At 37.4% G+C, this 23,262-nt stretch overlaps 1 protein-coding gene across 1 annotated transcript in view; it reads right to left on the reverse strand.

The window, feature by feature from the left end:
• LOC131591673 (serine/threonine-protein kinase B-raf) overlaps positions 1 to 23,262 on the reverse strand; it is an 81,575-nt gene that overhangs the window by 23,662 nt on the left and 34,651 nt on the right. Inside the window, exons 4-9 of the mRNA XM_058862602.1 lie at positions 16,067 to 16,170; positions 15,266 to 15,368; positions 13,795 to 13,943; positions 12,662 to 12,781; positions 4,274 to 4,433; positions 2,680 to 2,716 (exon numbers count right to left, since the gene is read on the reverse strand). Of these exons, the coding sequence (XP_058718585.1) occupies positions 2,680 to 2,716; positions 4,274 to 4,433; positions 12,662 to 12,781; positions 13,795 to 13,943; positions 15,266 to 15,368; positions 16,067 to 16,170 (673 nt within the window). The remainder of the gene's footprint in view (positions 1 to 2,679; positions 2,717 to 4,273; positions 4,434 to 12,661; positions 12,782 to 13,794; positions 13,944 to 15,265; positions 15,369 to 16,066; positions 16,171 to 23,262) is intronic.

The following is a 23,262-nucleotide window of genomic DNA, read 5'->3' on the forward strand; positions in this document are numbered from 1 at the left end:
ACCCTTCACAAAAAATGCTTACAGCACATGGCAAAACACTATAGTTAATCTGTTCATAATAATACCAGATGGCCTGTTTTCAAAGTTATTAGAGTAGAATACTTCAGATAATGCTGGATTTAAGTCAATAGCTTGGACTCTGAAGCTGTACGCAACATATTTCACTCTGTAGCCTGTTTGCTTGTTGGGAACACCTGTCTTCTTACAAAGACTTCTGGAAGATCTTTACAAGTGTAAGAGGTGAACTGCTCTTGATATATTCTGAAACAAAAGTCTTTGAAACAGCCAAGATGGTAGCATTTGAAAACACTACATGCACTGAACTAACCATTTCTACCCGTATTGTGTAGACACAAGTATAAACATTTCATGCTATTACTCAATAGTTGGTTTCTCCAGCATACAAAATCCCAGAGCTTTTTTGGGATTTTATGCAATACAACAGATCCATTGACAGCTTAAGGCCTGAATTGTCCCCGTGGTCAATGACATGAAGATCTAAGTGTCTTATTTTACATAGCACAGGACAGAAATACTGTTTCGATCAAATTTACTAACTAAATAAAAACTACTGAAACCATCTAGAGCCCCGATGTGGTGTCAATAGCACATTGTCAAAATGAAGTACTTGTTGAAAGCTGACATGACACATTACTTGAAAAGCTTAAGACCTAACAAGATATCAATGGAAATGTTTGTAATTCACATTTGATTTCCTACATCACTTTTCAAAACAAAGAATATTAAATATAGAAGACTGTTATAGCACTGAACTGACTTAAACTGAACAGTCAAGGAAATTCTAAGTTAAGGACATCATTTTATCTTTAAAATCACTGCAATGCAATCCAATGACCTTTGTTTAGAAAAATTATGTTAAGGTCTGCAGAAAAACCTCAACTATGAAATTCCTTGCCTTTGAAGATTTAAGTCAGACTTCATTTATAATAATTTTCAAGCGTGTAAAGGTGAAAGTGAGTATGTGTGAAAAGCACATTCAAAGCATTCCAGCCAGGCCAAGCAAAAAACAGAGGTGTTTTGATAAACTCACACACTTACATACACACGGTGTGAGGGTGAGGCACAAACAGCATCTGTGGTTTTACTTATTTTGTTTGGGTGAAAACAAGAAAGAAGAGCCCAACTACCTCTGAACACTGGGCCAGGCTCAAAATCAAACACTATTTCACTGGGGACAGAATGAAGGAGGGGACTGGGAGTCCGGGATTGGTATTTCCGAAGACAGCGCATCAGCTGGTTCAAAGGGGCTGTTAGAGAGAAAGAGACGGGCAGGCAGAGACAGAAAGACAGACACATAGAAGAAATGAAAGAAGTCATGGGAAATAACTAGGATGCTTTGACTCCTAACCATAGATTGCTTCTGTACTTTGAAGGAAAAAAAGTCAATTCCCAAGAACCATTTCAGGACTGGAATTAGCCAATTGTTTTCAGATGCCAAGCAGACAGTTTATGATCAAAAGTTAAAACCAACATGATCGCACAACATTTAAATGTTGGACAAAATGGGCAAAACTCAGGAGAGCCACACCTAATCAACACATACAAAACTAAAACTGGCAACTTGCAATTAGTACCTTGCAGGGCTAAAGGAAATTTCTTTTTTAAAAGTGCCTATTGCTGGCATTATTAAAGACAGCTCCATCAAACACAACACATCCTACCAAATACCAGATTTGCATGGGAAAAACAAATATTGAAAGCCTACAGAACAAAACCTTTGAGACCAGGAAAGAGTGCACTATGGTAATTCAGACCCATACTTATGGCTGAAGCAAGTTAAAATTAGTAGAAGACAACTGTGTTACTGATTTGGAGTTGAAAAAACTGTCATATGCCTAGTCTACTTAGTATTTCCCTATTTTCAATATTTCTGCTTTATTCTTATATTCATAGGAATAAATACAGCACATAAGAAGCCCTCTCCAGGATCTTAACAACCAGTAGGAGAAGTGACTTAAGAGGCCCGTGCACAATGTGAAGAAAAATAAACCTCCTGGCACTAATTCTGACTTAAATGTGAATTAGGGCAGTGAGTTACTGAAGGAAACAAAAAAAGACCAGGCTTTAGTGTAAGATCCTAATAATCTGCTTCCAAGAGTAGCACAGGCATGCAGTACAGCAAAGCAGCAACTTCAGCACGGGTAGAGGGGGAGAAGAAGCGGAGTATTTCAAGCTGCTTTAGGATGCAGCAGTTTGTATGGAAGGCCCATCTACCATGATGGTTTTCATTGAAAACTCCTGTTGTTTCCATGGGTGAAAAGGTAACAACAGGCATAAAAATCTTTGGGAAGTTGTAGTGTATCTGTGTGCAGCCATGTGAGTGAATAAGTGTTTATGTGTGTGTGTGTGTGAGAGAGAGAGAGTAAAAAAGTAAAAGTGCAAAGTAATTTCAAAACTAAAAAAACTAGATACTACTTCAAAACTTTTTCTCCTTCCATCTCCCCCACTCCCAGAATGACCAGCAAATGACTCAAATCTTCGTGAAACAAATACTAAGTTCATGGACAAGCAAATGTAAATTCACTTTTGTGTTCTAGTCATATTTTGCATTGTGGCTGTGTTTTATAGACGGAAGTAGGGTAACAGGAAGGGACAAAGCAGTTGTGTAATTAAATGTAACACAGTAGTTAAATGTTCAGTAGTTTAAATGTTACTTACCTCCCTCTCCTCGTAAACTCTGGTCTCTAATCAAGTCCTATAAAAAAATAAAATGCTGTGTTTAATTTAGGTATTAACATTTACATTCTGTAATCAAGACTGATAAATTTGAGAATTCATAGCGTCATACACTGTCCAAGAAATAAAAGTGGTTTCCTACCCTGACTTACTAATAGCAATGACTCCAAAGAACTACCACACTTCTCAAAATTAAGTTGCTTTAAAACAGCATCTCTCTGTAGTAAAGTGAAATATACACCATCCAAAAGAGATGCTGACAAGAAAATGTTGATTTAAAAATGCAGTTGGTCAAAACATAGGAAGAAATATTGAGTCAAATGTTCCTGTTAACAGTAGCACAAATGATTTTAATTGTCATATCAGAACTTAGGACATCAATTTCCTGTACTGAGGTCCATCAGTCAAATGAATCCTGCTTCCTTTTTTCTTGTACCAACACCTGATTTGCATAGCCAGGCACACTGCTCCTCTCAGAAATTACTAACTGCAGACAGCTTTCTTCACTTGCAATCCTCTGCAAACACCAAGTATCATTTGCAACATGTCCAGACTAAAAGCAAACTACACTAAGGATTTTATAAACAGAAATAGAAAATTCTAGCAGTTTTATTCTGTATGCCCATTTTTATAACAATTTTTTTTTTTGTTAACTATTACATTTATTCCCTTTTTGTTCCATAATTATATTTGTTCCCTTACACCCCTGTGCTTTGCACTGACTCAGCTGCACCACTGCCATATACCACATGCAAATGTCTACATAGCTACACTCTTAAAATTAACATTTCAACTTTTCCTCAGCTCACATGCAAAACAGATTTTGTGCCCCAGTGGCAGATTTTAGGACTGCTCACCTGACAAATGACTAATTTCTAGAGAGCAGATTAAGGGTAAAATATGAACTGTGTATGTTAGCAAAATTAGCAAAAGGCAACATCTCAAAAGGTCCTAACTGTCCTTATGTTAATACCAACCATTATTATTAGTTACATTTCACCATCTAGAGATTTCAAAATTGGGGAAAAAACCTTAAGTGTAGCAGTTTCTGAACACTCCAAAGGAATGCTCAGAACAACATGTACTGGGCTCTTAAACTCTTAAGGAACTATCAGAATACATGAACTCAATTTAAGTATTTAGTTTCCCTCAATGCCGAAAATATTACTTGGAATACAAATTCTAAAAAGAATCTCTATACTGCATTACAATGTATTTAACACAGAATGGTTTGCAAGAGTGGTTACTAGCTACAGCTAACAGCATGAGCCTTGGGACTAATGACAAAAAAAACCCAAAACCAGCAGTTGTTTGGGGCAGAATGTTTCTTTGAAAATGAAAAGGACAGGATTGTCAAAAGGCAGTTCTGCTTTTGGAGAATGGGTTGTGTTCTTACAGCTCTCAACAGCAAAAAAGAATCTATGAGAAAAAGGAATTATCTTTGAAGATTCTCAAAGACCACTGAGGATTATCTTAAAAACAGAGCACTTCAATTTAACAATTAATTTAACACACTGATATTCGCAAGGAATACAACAAATCTACTATTCCTGATCTAACTGTTAGTAATACTTACATCAATATTGACTGGCTCGATTGTATTGATGTGGACGTTGGGAGCTGAAGAGGATCGGTCGCGTTGCCCAAATTGATTCCGATGGTCTTCATCTGCTGGTCGGAGGGGCTGTGGGATTGGAATGGATTTTGAAGGAGAAGGACTAGGGAGAATTGGTGGTCTGAGAAACAAAGTCAAGGAAAAAGAGGATTTAGGTCTACAAATGGCTTCAAACACTGCATAGTGGGTGTGGTAAGTCCTTTCAACTACAATAATACATAACAAAAAAACTGATCTAAAGCCCTGAATAAAAACAATTTATAATGAATGGTCTCTACTCCCCTATGATCAACTGCAAGAACTCTCTGTTGCATAAACTACCTAAACACACGGCTGTGAAGTGCTCTGAGTTAAAGAAAACTCTACCATACCAAACCAGTAATAATAAATCATGATCTGAAAAACTCATGCTGCCCAACATGCATTGCAGATAGCAAGATATGCTGCAGTTTCCTCACCTCTGAGTCAATGCAATACACTCATTGTAATGGAAACCAATTGAAAACTAAGAACACTTAATATCTCATATTAATGTTACAGTCAGAAAATGTCATAAAACAAAATGGATGGATGGGGTTATTTTTCAGCAAAGAAAGAGTGAAAATTACATCTGATCATTCAACCTAATCAATTAATAATAATGTATTATTGATACTAAAAATAACATGGCCAATGTATCATTGATAGTAAAAATAAACATATCACCTTTTAACCTCAACCTTTAAGAAACAACTTTGAATAGCACGTTTCAAATGTTATTTACTGTGCTGCAATGCAATAGGTTTGACTGAAAAAGTGTTCAGAATACACAAACAAGCTTCCTGAAGAAATGCAAATACTGCCAGTCATAAACGTAGACAAAGTCTTTAATTATGGTATAATGAATTGAATATTCAAAAGACAAAACAACTAAACACTCGGGATTTTGTTTGTAAAAAGGCAGAAAGTCACTTCTTTGGTTATCTTCTTTGCTATTAATTTTGTTTAAGTGCAATAAACTGGCAATTATCTCTTACTCTGGTCAAGGTCAGTCACTGTTAAGCCTAATGATTCAATCTAATGGATATAAAGCAAAAGGCTAATGAAAACATTTGCCACCTTCTTCAAAGAAAATTTTCTGTTAAAATATACATTGTATCTGACAACAAGAGTTTTTTAAGAGTTGGTTTCTTTTTCTAAAGTTCCAAAAGAGGAGTGGAGTCCTCCAGCCATTCAATGACTCATGGACTAATTATGCCCACAAAGGCAATGTCCACAGGGAGAAGCTTCAGAAATAAAATCAACAGCAGCATATGGCAGCAGTAGGTCCTGATGCCACCTCCTGTAAGCAATGCTCCCCGGCCTCCTCAAAAACCTTTGGGGAAACTAACATTTTCAACAGGACATCTTGGCATTTTGTCAGAAACAAGTCTGCTTTATAGCCTACTATCCTACCTTTCATTAAAAAATTTATCCAGTTTGGCACTGCTCCCAGAACTCAGTGCTATCTGTATCCTAAGTACCTGTCATCTTTTCCTTCCTGGCCAACAATCTCGCAATTGAAAATGGCAAAACAAAGTGCTTGTGAACTAATTCAAGTAACAGTCTAGTAAGTCTTCCAATGAAATTCCTGAATATGTTTGGGAAGTGGGGCAGGAGAGAAAAAGCAGGGGGTTGAACCCTGCTTCACTTTAAAAAAAAAAAGCTGTTACCTACTGTCACATGACAGAACATACATATCAGGAAGATAACGGGAAGCAATGAACTAAGACTACCAATAGTCAAATCCCTGAGAAAGGGAGAGAAAAGGGCCTTGAAAAACCCAGCAGTTCAGCAGTTGTTCATAATTTCAGATTTATTTTTTAAAATGCAGTTGTTGCATATACACTTAAGCTAAAGTTTTTATTCACTGCTACCCAAGTGTCTTCAGGTAAAATATTGTAAATGAAGAGATTTTGAACTCCTGAATGATTTTGTAAGTAAATGCAACTAGAACACATATCAGGAGATGGGACACTGCACAGATCCAAATGCAGGACCTGACTGACACTTAAAGGCACTCTACTTTCATGTTAAGGCAAGCATGTCAAGTGCTGCATAAAAAAACTATCAGAAGTCTAAAAGGTGTCTCAACCAGGCCAGTACTGTCATTGGTGGGAGCATTAACTCCTGCTTAAACCTCCTAAGAGTTTTCAGGTGAAAAGGAAATTAAGGGAAATACATCACAACATCCATTAGAACATTGCACCAGGACTGACTGTGACACACCATCTGAGCTCTGCCACATGACAGAAACAGAAGCAATCAGATATTCTGTGATCATGAGTAAGCCAAGGGAGAGAAAAACAGATTGAGGCAATATTGTTTCAATTACATCCTCCTTTGAGTCATAAATGGTCATCTGCTACTTCTGTGTTTCTGGTCACAGGTCATCATGTCCAGCATGCTGCTAACACAGATAGCATGCCACATCCTACCGTGTTTGAAAACAACTTGAATTGCTTTTTCTAATCATTAAATTCTTACTCAGGGAAGATAAAGAATTATATATATATATATATATATATTTTCAGTCTCGAAGCTATTACTTGGAGGATCACTGGGCTTTAGACAACAAAGAATCCAGAGATGGGACCCTCATAAGCAGTTAGGCATATGCTCCATTATAATTTTATTAATGGGTGTCCTTGAGACACTGTCCTGGGGTCACTTTGGACACTTTGAAAAAAGTAGGTTATTTCTGCTAAATGGAATTTTTTTCTTGAAAAAGATAACTAGTGAAGTAGAAGAGACAAGGGGTTTGCTAGCTAAGACAGCCTAACAAGATCACAAGCTCAGAAAATGTTAACCACCAGCTTCTGCCTGTGTGGCAAAAGCTGGATCTTGATCTGCATCAAGATCTTGATCTATCAAAAACACATCACCACAAAGAACGTGTGGTTCTTTGTGATGGTAGCTCAGTGATCCTCTGATCTGATCTGTACTGTTCCTACAGTATTGCTACACATTAATTACTCAAGAAAAGTAGAAGTGACACTGGAGCTAAAAGGGCCAGATATGATCATCTGGAAAAGGGTGCCATTGTTTATTCCAAGCCAGTTCCAAAAACAGCTCTTAGGCTATGGAAGCATAGTGCTAAAAAAACACACTGCAAAAAAACCTAAAAAACAAACCCAAAAAACAACCCTCTCCCCCCAAAAAAATCCCTGAGCAAACCAAACACACAAAAAAAACCCCAAAGAAGCAAAAAAATAAACAACCCCACCTCCAAAATAACAGTCTGAGGCTTAAGGAACATGCACAGTTTGAATATCAGGATCTGAGTTTATGTTTTTCCTGCGGCCTTTGTGAACATTTGACAGCCACCTTGCTAAAGGAGACCTTCTAGAAGCATATAAATCACTTTCTCCCATCCTCCTAGATTTGGGTATTCTTTTAACAAATGATTCTTGGTTTCTGAAGCAACAAGCTGCTAGTTGTCAAATCTCCATCTATTATGTTATAACCTTTCCTGGAAGTATGACAGAACATGCTTTTACCTTGGACCATATGCTTCAGATTACACATTGTTCCCTCCCTTTTTATCAGGCAAAACAGAAAGATGCTTTATCAAGAAACAAGAATAACTAATAAGATGTAAAATTTTTATACCCTTTACCAAGCACAGCAAGTGCCCATGTGTCCACAGATTTACTATTCCACAAAACTGGGTCCACAAGAAAGAAAAAGGTAACTCAGAAAAATGTCTGCACATGTTATGTTATACGTAGACACACAATTTTATAAAATCATATACAGTATGTCTATTGGATTTTAGAACTTGCAATGATGTAAATTAGTTCACTTTACAAATTCAAAAGAAAATTTTAATACAGATTTTCCTTCATGTCCTTTACTCACCAGTGTGATGTTTCCTAAGTGTTTAAGAGCTGGTCTATGCAGGAAAGATTTTTCTTGAAATTCTGCTTATGATAGGTGTATTTGGGTTTCAAGTTTTTGTTAACTGTATTTTTATTTTGCTGTAGTTGAGCAAATGCTTGAACTGAAAATTCATATTCACCTAGCTTCAACTATAAGGTGTGCACCAATTCCTTTTTAAAATGACAGCATCTCTCCTGGACTGAAATTTTCTTTCTCCTCACCACACCCTGAACAAGTCCATCTCAGGTTAGTCCCTGTGCTTAGTGTTGCACACACTATTTATCTGTAAGGCCACACACTCATATCCAAACCAAACCTACTGCAAGCTAAAATGTGCATCAAGGCTTTCTTTTGACTGTTTTTTTTATTGTTTACATCAGAGTGTTAACACCAGACTGGATTTGGTTGCTGTTACTGCTGTTAATGAAGAACACAGTACACTTCCAGTTCCAAGCAGTTTCCAAGGACTGCTAAGGGTCTGGGATACAATGGTATTTCAGCTATAGTAGCAAGCAGGTAAATTTAAATTGTGAAGGCCAAATAGGTTCTGATTTAATTACTGTGGTACTCCATAGACATTGCCAGAAAACAGTAAATTTTTTCTTTCCCTATCCCTGCAGCCTGGAAATACTCAATAATGTGAAATTAATTTGGAGAAAAGGACAGCCATACCAGTTTGTAACTAAAAGCTAAAAAACTTTCCTGCAGCACCCTGTGAAGTCAGCCTAGAGGCACCATGGGACAGATCTGTAACAATCAGTGTCCCACACAAATTAGCTCAGTTTTTTACACCATAACTTGTTTCCCCCCATGTTGGCTTGTAGGTGAAAAACAACTGCCAGGATTATCACAATGGTGTGCACTCATTCATGATGGCCTTTGGGCCCAGATCAAAGCTGATGAATCTGAAATTCCCCAAAGCTTCATATACCAGGGGATATCAAGAGAACCACGCTGTTGCTGTTAGTCCTCCAAACCAGGTCCAGTTCACTAGCAGGTTTTTGCAAATAAAGTTCTAGAGAGTAAGAGGTTTCCCTCACCTGTTGTATGGACTGACAGAGTTTTTTAATTCTGATTTAAAGATTCTGATACCAAACCTTTCCCACAAAGCAAGAATGCATATCAGCTCAACTTGGATATTGTAGGAACATTGGGAACATTTACATGGAGAAACCTGGAAAAGGTCTCGTGCCAGGACTTTCAGGGAAAAAGTTCATTGTTTCATGAATTAAAACACAAAGCTTGCGCTCACACACCCCAGGATCTAAACTGAATTGTAGCATAAAATGTATTATTATTGTAACACTGTATCTCTGCTTCCTTGGCTTTTCAGAAGTTTTTCTAGACACTCAAGTATCTTTGGCTGAAGCAGAATGATCAGTGAACATTTGGAAGACAGAAAGGAAAGCAGAGGTGTTTAATCACAAGCTGGAGCGTGCTCAAAGGCAAGGACTGGCAAGCTTCCAAGAACGGTGCACCAGACATTCCCCTTTTCTTCCTCCAACTTAGAAGACGAAGCATATTGGGAAACGTTGTTTTTCAAAGAGACAAGACATTGCCAACTTGCTTATTTCTCTATTTTTCATGTATCTGAGACTGAGGGAACTGGGCACACAGAAATTCTGTGCTCATATTTTACGAGCCAAGATGGAGAAGAAACTTCATGACAGTGCAATGAACGAAACAAATACAATGTATGATATACAGTTTCCTTACTTCAATTTTATTACAAATGGCTCTTAGCAGGGAGACCTATGCTTTTCTTTCCAGTTAACTGCAGATTGTAAATAAAATGGTGGGTTTGGCACAACAGGATAATGCAAATGGAAAGAACTAAAATGGGACACAAAACCTAACGTGAAGGCTGGACACAATTTTGATAGGGGTTCAGAAATGTGAAATGGGACCGTATGTGCTCCCTCATCTAGGGGTGGAAAACCTGGAGGGATTGCCTATGGCTCACAGTTGGAAGAATAAAAGGCTACAGGCCTGGATTGCTTTAGGATGTTACACATGAGCAAAGTGAAGCAGTTCTCCAGCATGTTTAACAACTTCTGCATCATGTCCAATGATCTTTTCCTTGTTCCTTTCTCTTTCAAACTTTTCCATTTGCTCCCTTGACAGTGTCTCAGCATGTCACACACGCCTTTGCTCTCAAACTTGTCTTGCAACACAAACTTCCTTTTTTTGGGCACTTTGCCTGCCGCTGGGATCCCTTCACAAGGCTAGAGTTGAAGAAGCGTGTTTGCCTTCTCTTTCCTCAGGTTTACCAAACGATTAGTAACATCCCTTCCTCCGTGAGCTGTTCCATGCAAGATGCTAGGAGAACAGAGAAATCAAAGGAACAATTATTAATCTAGGAAGTGTTATTAAAGGGCTAGTTCCTCATATTTTCCACCCAATTGTTCAGCTCTCAAATTTGAATCCCATATTTGAGCTGCTGTCCCATATTGCAGCAGTCCTCTTTAACAAAACCACAGGTGAGTGAATGTTTTTATAGAAAAGTCCATCTTTTAAAATTCAGCTAGATGAATATTTCCACTAGCTAGATTAATATTTTAAAATATTCCATACTTTAAATTATGTTTTTAAGAAGGAGAGAAGTATTATTAGAGAAAGGCAAGAAACTGGAAAAAGGTATGGACAGTGCTATATGCTCATCTGCATACACTGATGCTGGGGAACACTATGACTAACATGGATATTACATATGAACACCACCTGACAACCATAAACCATTTTCAAAATGAACAGAATTTTGCAGACATGATGTATACCATTTTTTTTGTGTTTAACAAGAAAGTTCACAACAAAGCAAAAATGCAGAAAGGAGAAAGCTAAAAGCCTTTTACATCTTCTGCAATTACAAACATTTATAGATGCAACACTTGAGAAAAGCTCCTAAAGAGCAACTAGCAAGTATATTTAAATGTTAACATTTTTATGTATGTGAAGTTAAAGACCTCAAGGCATTAACCAACTCTGGTCTCAAGTTTTTTCTTTCTGTTTTCACTTCACAAAGCTAAGACTGCCTGAAGCAGTGCCTGTATCAAGATAATCCATATTGCTGTACCCTCACAAGCTGGTAAGAATAGACCAGTGTGAGGCAAAGGCAATTGAAAAGCAGGACGATTTGGAATATTAGGATTAGGGCTATACAGTGCCTTTGACATCCACTAGTGTTTAACACAATTGCTATGAACAAGTTTCTTCATGAAGCAATAGTTTTAGCCCAGTTACAATTTTGGCTGTACCATGACAAACACTTGACAAGCAGCCTTGCCCACAATCTGCTGTACTAATATCCATGGGATCTAAAGCCAACATCCACTGGAAGAAGTACTTTTGAACTCACTTGAATCTGCACAAAACAGTATAAGTAAGAACATAATCTCTGTACTTACCAAGTGGGGTTCCCTCTGCAGGACTGTCAATCTGTTTTCCTGGGTGGCATTTTATTTGGTCTTCCATAAAGTAGTCTTGGCTGTCCAGAGAATTTATCTTCGAGTTAAGAGTCCAGAGGTGCTTGTGTAACTTCCAGTGGGTTTCTGCCTTAGTTTAGGCACAATTTTCACTAATCCAAGAGAGACAATCTGCCACATTCAGCTCAATGCCACACAGCACACATCCTGGGAATGGTTTTCTGAAGGCTTCTTTATTTGGTGTTCTTAATAAATATGCACCAGGTTTCTTGAATGTGATATATATCCCTGAGTTACTCTTCCCTGGACATTTGTTTAACTACCTGATGATGGATGGTCTCTTCAATCTCTTTGCTACTGAGACTCTAATTTAAATAAAGTCTCTAATCTCTTCATGGAGAAAGGGTCCAGAATCTTTGTTGGAAATACAGGGGGATGGCCAATTTTAGAGGTCTACTTTTACAAAACCTGGAGCTGCAGCAAACAGATGCTATTGGTATACTCCAACATGAACAGGAAGAAGACAGCTGATCTGGAGGATACTAAAGCAGTGCATGTGGAAAAGCTACTAAAGCAGTATTATGAACCTGGAACTGGTGCCTGTTCACATCAGCCTTATAGTAATGTGGTTTATTCTGAAACTGAGGTATGTCACTTCAAAGCAGAAAAAATATAATTTGATAACCAACTAAAAGAATTTGTGAGGATATTATTTTGGTTTATATTAATTTTAAGTATAAAATCTTTCCAGTTTAGACCAGGTCTAAGCTATCATGTAGAAAAAATCAATTTAACAGGTAATGGCCCAGTTCTACAGACAGTTGCACACACATTTAACTTAGGCTCATTACTAATTTATAGAATTTGTGTGAATGAAAACATTCACTTCTTTTAAGTTAAGCATAGGTGGATATATTTGCATGAGAAGCCAGATTACAACAATACAGAGCTGCTAAGCAGTATTTTGAGTGTTTCTTAGCATAGTACTGAAATGTTATGTCATTAAACAGCAGGAATAAGTTCATACCCAACGGAATCTGAGGGGGGCACTGAGGGGTATGATCCAGATGCTGGGGTGCTCTCTCCTAAGGAGGCCTCCTCCGGTGGTATGGGGTGATGTTCAAAGAACTTGGAGACAAACAGCAAACTGTGAGGCAAGAACAAAACAAAAACAACCTAACTTGTGCAAAACCCAGAAGTTTCACAACATAATACTCAAAAACTACAAAAAAGACCCCAACCCAAAAAACCTTATTGATTAAATTCTAAATTTAAAGATCACACAAACACATTAAATCTGTGAGATTTGCTAAAAGTATTTTTGTGGAAATTAATTTTTTAATATTTTAGCTGGAATTGTAAACATCTGGTTCTTCATGAATACACAACTTATACCTATTAGTAGATAAACTTACACCCTGAGCACAAACTCCAGAGATGTCAATGGGAACAGTTACTAATACCAAAATAAACTGAAATTAAATTCATTCTTGGGGAAAAAAATAGCATTTTAAATTATTCTTTATACAAAGAATCTATTTAAAAGACTTAATAGCCTCTGCTGAAACTAATCTAATAGAACTGAGCCAGTTTACACCAGATCCTAAATGTACATCAAAGACTTACACCAAAAGATCAGTAACTCAATCCAAGAACACTGGACTGTTTAGGTCCTTCTCTTTTATGTTTCTTACATAGGCATTAATTTTGCTAGCAGATTTATTTTCAATTACTGCAAAACCAACTGCAATTTCACTATAATCAACTAGTGTCTCAACATTTTTTCAGCTTAAAGAGAATAAACCCACAGCTAAATTTTAAACAGGGATCTAGCGATCACACAATAAAAAACCAGTTTTGATTAATAATAACAACTGTGAACAATGAGTAGTCTGTCTGATACAGTCAAGTGCTCAGCAACCCTATTCATGCTTCAAAAAAAGCACTTCATAGACCAGCAAAGGAATATGAACTGGTTGTCTGAGCTAGCACAGAGAGTATGAATTAAGCAGTCTCACAAGAACAGTTGAACTCCTATTTTTTTTTTTTTTTTTCAGGCACCTCCTCTGACTTCCTGAATTACAGATTTAACACAAGAAATCACTGACAGCTGTACACTTATTAAAAGGCTCAACTTGAAAATCAATTGTGATTACTTACTCAAGTTGGTCATAATTAACACACATCAGTGGCACTTCTGTACTACAGCGCTGGTGAAATTTGTAGCCACAAGTCTGGCACCGGAATCCCTGGAAAAGCAGCTTTCGACAGAAGTCGCAGAACGCTAACGTGAAGAACGTTTTTCGTACCTACATTGTTCAAAAATAGTCACAATTACCTAGAGTCCTTCTGTAAGACCAAGATAGGCTATTTGCTTTTACCTCTCTCAAGTGTACTTACAAACCTCTTCTGTGATGCTGAAGTTAAGGTTTTATGTATCTAACAGATTTACATGAAAGATTGTTTCCTTTTTGAAACAATTTTCATGCATTATAACTTTCTTTCAACTGTTTCTTGGAATTAATGCTTCACTTCACTAGCAGTAAGAATAAGAGCAAAAAACCTGAAGCCGAACTTCACTATTATCATGCTAGACACAAACATTGAGAATTTATTTGGATACAACCTATAAAATACAAAAGCTGCTGAAATATTAGTCATATTCTAACTTTTCCAGAAGCCAAAGAATATTTCTAATACTCACAGGACTGGAAATACACACTGGCATATATATAGAGAGACACAGAGAGAGATATATATAGGGCTTTAATGTATGGTTACGCATATATAGTTGTAGTTTTGACTACTGAAACTCAAGAAACATTCAGAATCACAGAAGGGTGATCATGCATTCTCCCCAAATTATAGGGGGGAAATGATTTAGTTAATTTTCAAACTTAACAATACTTAGTGTAAAAACACATTCTTAGTTCTATTATTATATGTAATAATCAGAATTTCAAAGGGATATAAAAAAATACTAAGCCTACTAGAGTTCACTTAAGTAGCCATAACCCAAACAGCTTGTTTGAGCTAAATAGGTTGAATCAGCTTGCAGATAGAATTTTGCTGTTTTAAGCTGTAATAGAAGATCCTTCTTCCCAATGTGACAAACATTGTATCCAGGATTTTGTATGTAGCTGGAAACATTTAGACAGATTCTGTTTAGCAGCTTCCATTTACTTGGTGCCTTATCAGGTCAAAACATATTTGTGCACTGCATCATTGATGATGTCAGCACTGCTCTGGGAATAGTTAGTTCATTAGTTAATTGCTGCTGCAGAGCCAGCAGGGAGGCCCAGAATACATTTTATAGATACAGCAATACAAAAATAGTAGATTATCATTATTACAGCTCTGCAATGCAGTGCTGGTATAAACCCCCTACATTTATAGATTTTAGAGGGTGTATTCCAACAAAACATGAAAGTTTTAAGGGTGATCAAGTACTCTAGCATCACTTATTTCAAATACAATTCTATCTAATTCACTTAAGCTACTGTGATTAAAAACTTCTTTTGCAACTCCCACCACATCCCACAGATGCAAAATATTCCAAGTTGGTAATTTGAATTTGAAAGTACGAAGTTGATGTAACCCCACTCAACATTTCACAAAACCCAGTACATACGAAATTGTGTGTCGTGAGCGGCACATTCTCCAAAACTTCCACATGCAACTCCTCTCCTGTGAGCCAGGAAATGTCTGTGTCCCAGCCAATTGGCTTCTTCTCTCTAAAGTGCAAATAAGCCTCTCATTAGCATCAGCACACAAGCCCTTGCATGTCTCTTGCCAAAGTTGTAAGATCAGCTAAAAAGTTACACTGTGGGGGGTTACTTCCTAGTCTAATTGCAGGAAACTTTAGAAGCAAGACCTTCGGCTCAGTATGTAGCAAACAAAGCACACCTTCCCCGGACAAACTGCAGGAAGGAAATGCACTTTTTCAACCAGCTCCTATAGTGGCCAATTCCTTATTTCCTATGTGGCAGATGGCTTTTTGATTAAATAAAGTGTTTGTGAAGGTACCTGTTGTGTAAGAGTTCCACAGAGATGGCTAATTGTGGACGTGAAGATAATATTCAAATTTTTAGGGCTGAAAACTTTTTTTCCTCCCAAGGGAACTCTGTGTTTAGTTAAGAACGCATTATAGATAAATGAAACAAAACCAAGAAGTTAAGACCACCTGCTTAATACTTGTTTGGTTAGCATGAGTTTGATTAATGAGTGCTTTGCCACAATCTCATATTACTCAATATTATGCCTGAGCCTTTTCCTAGACATTCTTCTCAACATGTCTGTGATGTGAAAATTGTTTAGCGCAAAGTATCATAAAATTCTAAACTTTGTAAACAACTTCTGGATAGAACTGGTGATCCTGGGTAGCTCCAATAAGAGATTCTATGAGCAATAAAGCATCCCCCACAAATCATACCCATCTTGTATTCTGTAAACAGCACAGCATTCTGGAATAAGACCTCTCATCATCAGCGCTTTTTTTAGGCTGTCTCGGACTGTCACTCCACATCTTGCTGGAACCTAGAGATCAAATACAAAAGAAATGAGTTAAAACAATTTCTAATTTATCCCCCTAAACTGATGCAAACATTTTCACCCTCAAGTGCTAAAACCCATATTTCAGGATGCTTTACAGAATTGTAGGTCAGAGTTTTCCAAAGCCATTGTTGTCCTGAGGAAAATTTTATTGCTGAATAGTACATGAAATGTAGTAGTACATGAAGAAAATGGCTCAGCTAGAAGAGACAACAAACTCTACACTTCTATTAACATTTGGAACACAATCTTCACTCAACTCCAAAAGTGAATTTCCAACTTTCTCAACTGGAAGAAACTGGAGACATAGCACACAGAGAGCTAATAATTACATCCAGCTTTAATTTTACAGGCTGCTCTGAACATAAGTGGGGAAACATGCCAAGTGAAATAAAGTGAAGGAACTAACTTGGACTGCACTCAAAAAACCATTACCATAAAATGTAAATATTTTATTTTCTATTTCTAAAACAGAAGATAAGCATGCAAACAAGTGAAACAAAACAGTCATCTGAGTCAGGCAGGCCATCACCTCTCACTTTAACCTGTATCTGTAACTCTACAGACATATCTTACATGAACAACATTGCTCTCTTCTGTTTCCTAGCTTGCAAAGTTTAGATAACTAACAGGATGGGAAGAATGGAGGAGCACATTAAAACTAGCCAAATCAAGAACTGCAAACTATGTAAAGGTATTTTCCTCACCTCTATTCTAATTGTGGGCCTATCTTACACAACTGGGTGTACCTGTGATTTAACAGTGTACAGCGTCAAGCCATAAAAAATAAGAATACATGATCTGGTGATTAAGTATAGTTAAGGTATTGAGTATTATCTACTAACTATTTTTAGAACCCAGTAATGAAAAATTGTAAGGCTTCAGGCACTGTACACACTGGGATCTCTCCTATAATCATGGACAGTACCTCGAATACAAATCAGAAGGAAAAAACAGAAACTTAACAAACCTGACAAGTCTGTCTGAACACCTGAAACTCAAATCAAGCTTGCAAGTGGCTTAAGCCAGAGCACTCAGTAGCCAAAAGCAGTCTTTTAATCAGCTTCAACTGGCTTTGGATCGAAGCCTAGTTTTTGTTCCCTGTATTTAAATTTCCATGGGTATTTAGGGGCTCTATGTCCTACTTAAGCATGACAGTGCGAAGTAGCAGCCTGTTTCAAGTAGCTTTGTGAACACCACTTGAGGTTAGACTATATATTGCATTTCTAGAACTCAAACATACACACTTTCAGAAGACAAAAATTAAAGGAATATTTTGGTTCACCATCTTCCTCCCATAAACATGAGAGTGCCTCTTTACAAGACATTTGTGCATTTCATGTGGTCAACACAAACATTTTAAAAAAGATAATTTTTCTTAATTCGTTGTAAAAGACATCCTATAGCATACTACTTTACAATCTTGATATTCAGCCTTAGGTGACTTTGGTTTACACATTGCATTCTTCTTTAATGCATCTTTTTATTTAAACTTACTCCTTAGTAAGGAACTCCTCTCCTTTCTCCAAGGATAGAGGGCGTGACTCATATTCTTTCATACAAATGTTAAGTGTGAATTATGATTGTTGTATTGGTACAGCAAAACATGTATTAAAGATTTATCTTGATCTACAAAGGTGATTAGAAATTATAAGTGAAGTTGCATTATAAATTCAGTAATTATCTTATAAATTGCACAGTATTGATTCTTCTTGTACAACTCATGTGCCGCTCTAACAACAAATTCTGTGCTATACTAATCATATCTTGTTAAGAAATTAATTCTTTAATTGTCCCTATGATTTAGTACCATCATCATTCTGCCAAAGATCCCTAAAAGAACCAGTCTGTCCCCCTCAGTATCCTTCTCTGTGCCTCCAACATGTATATTTACAAATAGAGAGTAAATATTTTTAAGAATCTGACTACAATCTGAGGATTTCAGGTGTGCTCAACCTCCCACACACATTAAATCCAATCATGAGCCATTTCAAAGGAGGAAGCAAGTGTTCTTTGGCTCAAGGCTGCTTTTCCTAGAAGTGTAGCTCCTGCTGGATTGAGGTTGACACAGAAAACTCATGTAATGAGTGACAACTCAACAGACAATTCGTGTCTACCTTTCCAGCAACCACAGTCACTTCACCACTGACATCCACAGCAGCAGAAGAAACTGAAATACTGCAAAGGTGGCAGACAGATGTTGGGGATGAAAAGGGAAATGAAAAGAGTCAGGAAAGAGGTGGGACATGAAGGAGAAATGGGAGGAGAGGGTCAGGACAAACTTCAAGAACTGAACATGCAGGGAAAGCATGTGTACACTGGGGGTGGGAATTGTGATCAGCAGGTTGGTGTGAATCAAACAAGCAAGACAGCTGGAGGACAGACTGAAGAGCTGAGTCTGAGGGCAGGAAAAAAAAGATGTGATGAACCACCTTGCAGGGAGAACTGTTTGCCAACACCTGGGGAAGTACTGGAACTATGTCCTGAACAGGAAACTTTCAAGCTGTGACTGGGAGAAAAGGCGGCATGTTTTGAACAAGGAACATCAGAGGGAAGGAAGTGCCTAAGAGCAGCAATAGAACCCAGCACAGAGTAGAAAGAGGTTATAGCTTAGGCAGAAAATTCCAATGGAGTTAAGTATTAAAATAAACAAGGTTAGTAAAATCTTGACTTGTGTGAGGGAGTGGAACACAACAAGGAGGAAAAGTCAAGAAGTAGGAAGATGACTAACATTAGAGATAAGCAGTCCTGTGGTCACTGGAAAACATTTTCTTATTTCAGCACTGATCCTCCATAAATGATGACAACATCCTCCAGTAACTCATGAAGAAAAGAAATGGATCAGGAACCTCAAAGTTCCAATACTATTAATTAATTACACTGGTGTAGTTTACTTTTCCTTTTAAGTCTGTCAAAAGTAAGATTCATGAAGTTACAGGGTTTCTTTTAAGAGATCAATAAAGTTGGAAATGCAAACTCTTAAAATTTGGGAAGTATGAGAATGAAGGTTACCTAAAGCAACACATAAAGTGCAACAGGACTATGAAAAATGTGCATTCAACATCCTGCTCACTTATCCTTTCCTATTCCTCAGTATTATTATCCCAAGTCCCCTTAATTAAAATCCAAGCCATATTTATGCAACTTGCAATTAGAAACATGGGTAGAACATTTGTTCTCTTCATTGCCATATGCATCAAGATCCAGCTAAAACCCAAAGAACTCTTTTTATTACTTTCAAAAACCATCATGATCCTGAATCAGCATCACATTTAGAACATTCTCTTACAGAACTCCTGAGCACAGAAACATAAGGCCAAATTAAAAGAACTTAGTGCTAGAATAAGTCCCTGTAGTATCGATTAATCATTTTCCCAGACTGGTACAGCACGGTCTATCACCATCTGTGCATGTAGCCCTTCAGCCCCCTCCTTCAGTGCCTACTAGTGCCTGCTATAAAGCATTCCCTCTGACACCTCTTTTTGCCCCCAGCTTCTTTTCATCCCCAAATTATGGCAAAGTTAAAGAAAAAGCTGGTTCCAAGAAAGTGATTTGGAGACCAACTCAGTCTTTAGAAAAACAAAAACCAAAACCAGTTTTTTTGTTTCCCTGGCTAACAGACTCCTGCTGACTCCAAAGCAGGAGTTATGGAACAGCTTCTTCCTCACCCCCAGGCAGAGGGAGGGAGTGTGGCCCCACAGCCTGGGAGGGGAGCAGGGAGCAGGAGCCCCATATGGTGCAGCCTCCGAGTGCCTGCCAGGAGCCGGCAGCTCCAGCACAGCAGGAAGGCACCAAGGAGGGTTTATCAATTCCATCAAGAGTTTTGCCAGGATTCCCACAGAGCATTTTAACTGAATCACATCAGCATTTTTTAACAAAATGAATTCCCCAGGAGAAAATTTCTCATCTACTCCAAAACACACAGCACTCTTATGCCTGCAACCCAATACACTGAACAAAATTGGTGTTTTATTGAAACATAGGATGTTTAATATTATTCAAAATCCATTTTGTTTGCACTGATCCACTATCTCTTGATCCCTCTGTTTTATAACTAAGAATCCAAGTGTTTCACAATGGTTAACTCCACCTAGAAACTCGTATTATTGAGCTAGGGGATGTACTTCCAAATTGTGATCGTTCAGGTATTTCTTTTTAGGTTACTTACATACATAAGATTTGTAGATCATAAAAGGCTTAGGTTTTTATAGCAATTAGAACCTTGATTCAGCAAGCAACTTTCAAAAGTGAAGAGTATGAAAGTGTGGGCTATATAACACTAAGAAACAGCATAGAAGCCGCCAACATAGACTGCAAGGTGTGTTCAGTGTGTAGATTAATAATATACCAGAGAAGATAATTTACTTGAGCATCCTAATTTGGACAAGCAGCAATTCAGGGAGACACCAAAACACATGCTCAAGTTTGCTAATGTTAAGCCCCAAGGAAAAAAAATGAAAATGAGTCCAGATTGCAGAAATTCTCAAAGCAGTCTTATTACCTAGACAGATTAAACAGAACTATAGCCCTTAATGTCCTCATTTCTTTTACTCACCTGAACTATTTCTAGGGACAGTAAGTATTTGTAACAATATTATTGATATATATTTAGCACTGCAGCCACAAGCATTTAAGCAATGCATAATAAATCATTTATTCCTGTAAATCAGGTCATTCCCAATTCAGTAAGAAATTCAGGGCTACGTCCCTAAATAACTCTTACATCACTTTTCTAACATCAGACTAGAAACTGGCATAGTCTCAGTAAGTTAAAAATGTTTCTTTACACCACTGTAGTTTCCAATGTTTTAGAGCAATAAAGAGACTGAGAAGTACTCCAAAAAAGCAATGCAAAGGTATTCTCTGAAAGTGTAGGGGCTGGTCAGCCCTGAATATTCAGTATTATACTTCTCAAAACTAGTTAGTTGGCTTTATTTTTCCCTCAGTGTAGCACTGCTGTTCAGCTCACTGTAGCCAAGTGTAATGTATGTATGGTATGTAAGGTATGTGTAACATACCTTAGAGCTTCAGAGTAATTCCAAACAAGCAGACTACAGGGTACAATAGTGGAAATATGCCATGTAGAATGGATTTGAAATATCACCTCAATGTATTTATTTGCTTACCACAACATATACACCCTGAAAGATCACACTTTTTTCCTCTCCATATCTGATATCCAAGAGTAAAAAATTTCAGCCACATGTCACAGAATTCAATGTGTTGGGAGAAAATTAGGCCAAACTATACTTTTGCCAAATAATTAGTTTGGCCTTCCAACACATCAGGTTTTCTGCTAAAATCCAAACATGAGATCCACATTTAATTTCTCATCTTGCCTATGGAGGACAAGTATTTCACCAAATCAGTCAGCTACTTCTTACACCACTAACAGATAAGATTATCCTCCTTTGTGTCAAAAAGGACATAAGATGGCACTGAACATCACATCCTTGAGAAAACAACACAGCTTTCAGAAACAGTTGTTCTGGATAGCAGGACATGAAGCTCTGTCCAGCTTCCAGGAGAAAGAAGCAAGAAAATAAATTCTTAATGAAGCATATTAGTGAGACAAATGAGAGTTTCATTGCATTAAATCTTGTTTCCATGGGAAATTGAACAGAATTTACCCATTTTACAAAGCTGTTACCATTCAATCAAATGTATTCCATTTAACTTGCAAAGAGATGGGTTACCAACACCCATTGGCACCTCCAATGAAATTAAGTGTATTCACTTGTAGAAACCAACAGACTGACTTATATCAATGAAGAAATATTTTCTCAAGAATGCACCATCACTCAGCCACACTGGATGAAACCTGTTGTGTCTAATCAATGGCCTCCACATACAATTTTTAAAGCTTTTGAGAGAGAGCTCCCAAACTGTGTTCAGAAGAGCACTGGTCATTTTAAAGGGGACAGTAGAGAGCAGACCACCATCTTCAAATTTTAGTTAGAGTCAATAGCAGTGGCAGAAACTGTGAAGGTTGACAGTGATCTACTAGTAAAATAAAGTGTGGAAAATATGGCTCTAGACTTCAAACTTGCAAGAAATACTCATCTAGAAAAATATCTGTAGCCACTTTATGGACATAAAACCTCAGGACCTTGTGGTTTCTGTGCAAGAGACAAAAAAGTCAGCTGGCTGCTCTCCAAACCAAAACCCACATGCATTAGAAATTTAAGGTAAAAAACAGTTCAAATATATCTGTAATAGGTCACACCCAGAGTTCACTTTTGTAGAGTCCTGTCCCAGCTGATCACACTCCAAGTGCTTTAAAAGCAGTGTGGGGCCAAGAAACTGTAGCAGAAGGGCTAAAATTCACATCCTTCTCTAAACTGTTGCAACTGATCCTAAAACCAAATAGATACTTCCATCTCAGGTAGTATACACATTCTCTACAAATATTAAAACTCTCGTTAGCTAGTTTGCTTAAACAACACAAGAAGCATGAATTTTATTATGACTTACTAGACACGGAATTAAAACATTTATTATAATAAATTTCAGATTTGTGACTTGCATTCCATTACATTGAGTGTCTGCCTAGCACATTATGAAGTAAAAGAAATATGCTCCAAACAGTATTTTTTTCTAGCCTTCACTGCTTTCTACAGCCAGACTTTCCATCTCATAAGGAATCGCTAAACACTCTTTACTTGAGTAAAAACCAGCATTCAATGTTGCACATGGCATTCCAGATGACAAGTCATCAGTTTTATAATGGCAAGTTTTCAATATTGTTTCCCTTTGCAATCTAAGACAGTGTGTCAATAAAACTGTAGTAGATTAAATTATCCTCTTTTCAACACATATGCCTTTGAATTTATCCAGCATTTGAGGGTAGCTTGTGGTGAGTTATCCCTGGCAGGCAGCTAAGCACCACCCAGCTGGTGCTCACTCCCTCCTCAGTGGAAATGGAGAAGAGAATTGGAAGGACAAAAGAAAGAAAACTCCCGAGGAAAGATAAAAGACAATTTAATCAGTGATGGAATAAATTTTCCTAGTGATACAGAAGTATCAAGTTAAGTTTACTTGAAAGTAAACAACCATTTACTTTATGTCACCAGACTG

Source organism: Poecile atricapillus, chromosome W, assembly GCF_030490865.1.
Source record: "Poecile atricapillus isolate bPoeAtr1 chromosome W, bPoeAtr1.hap1, whole genome shotgun sequence".
Taxonomy (NCBI): Eukaryota; Metazoa; Chordata; class Aves; order Passeriformes; family Paridae; genus Poecile; species Poecile atricapillus.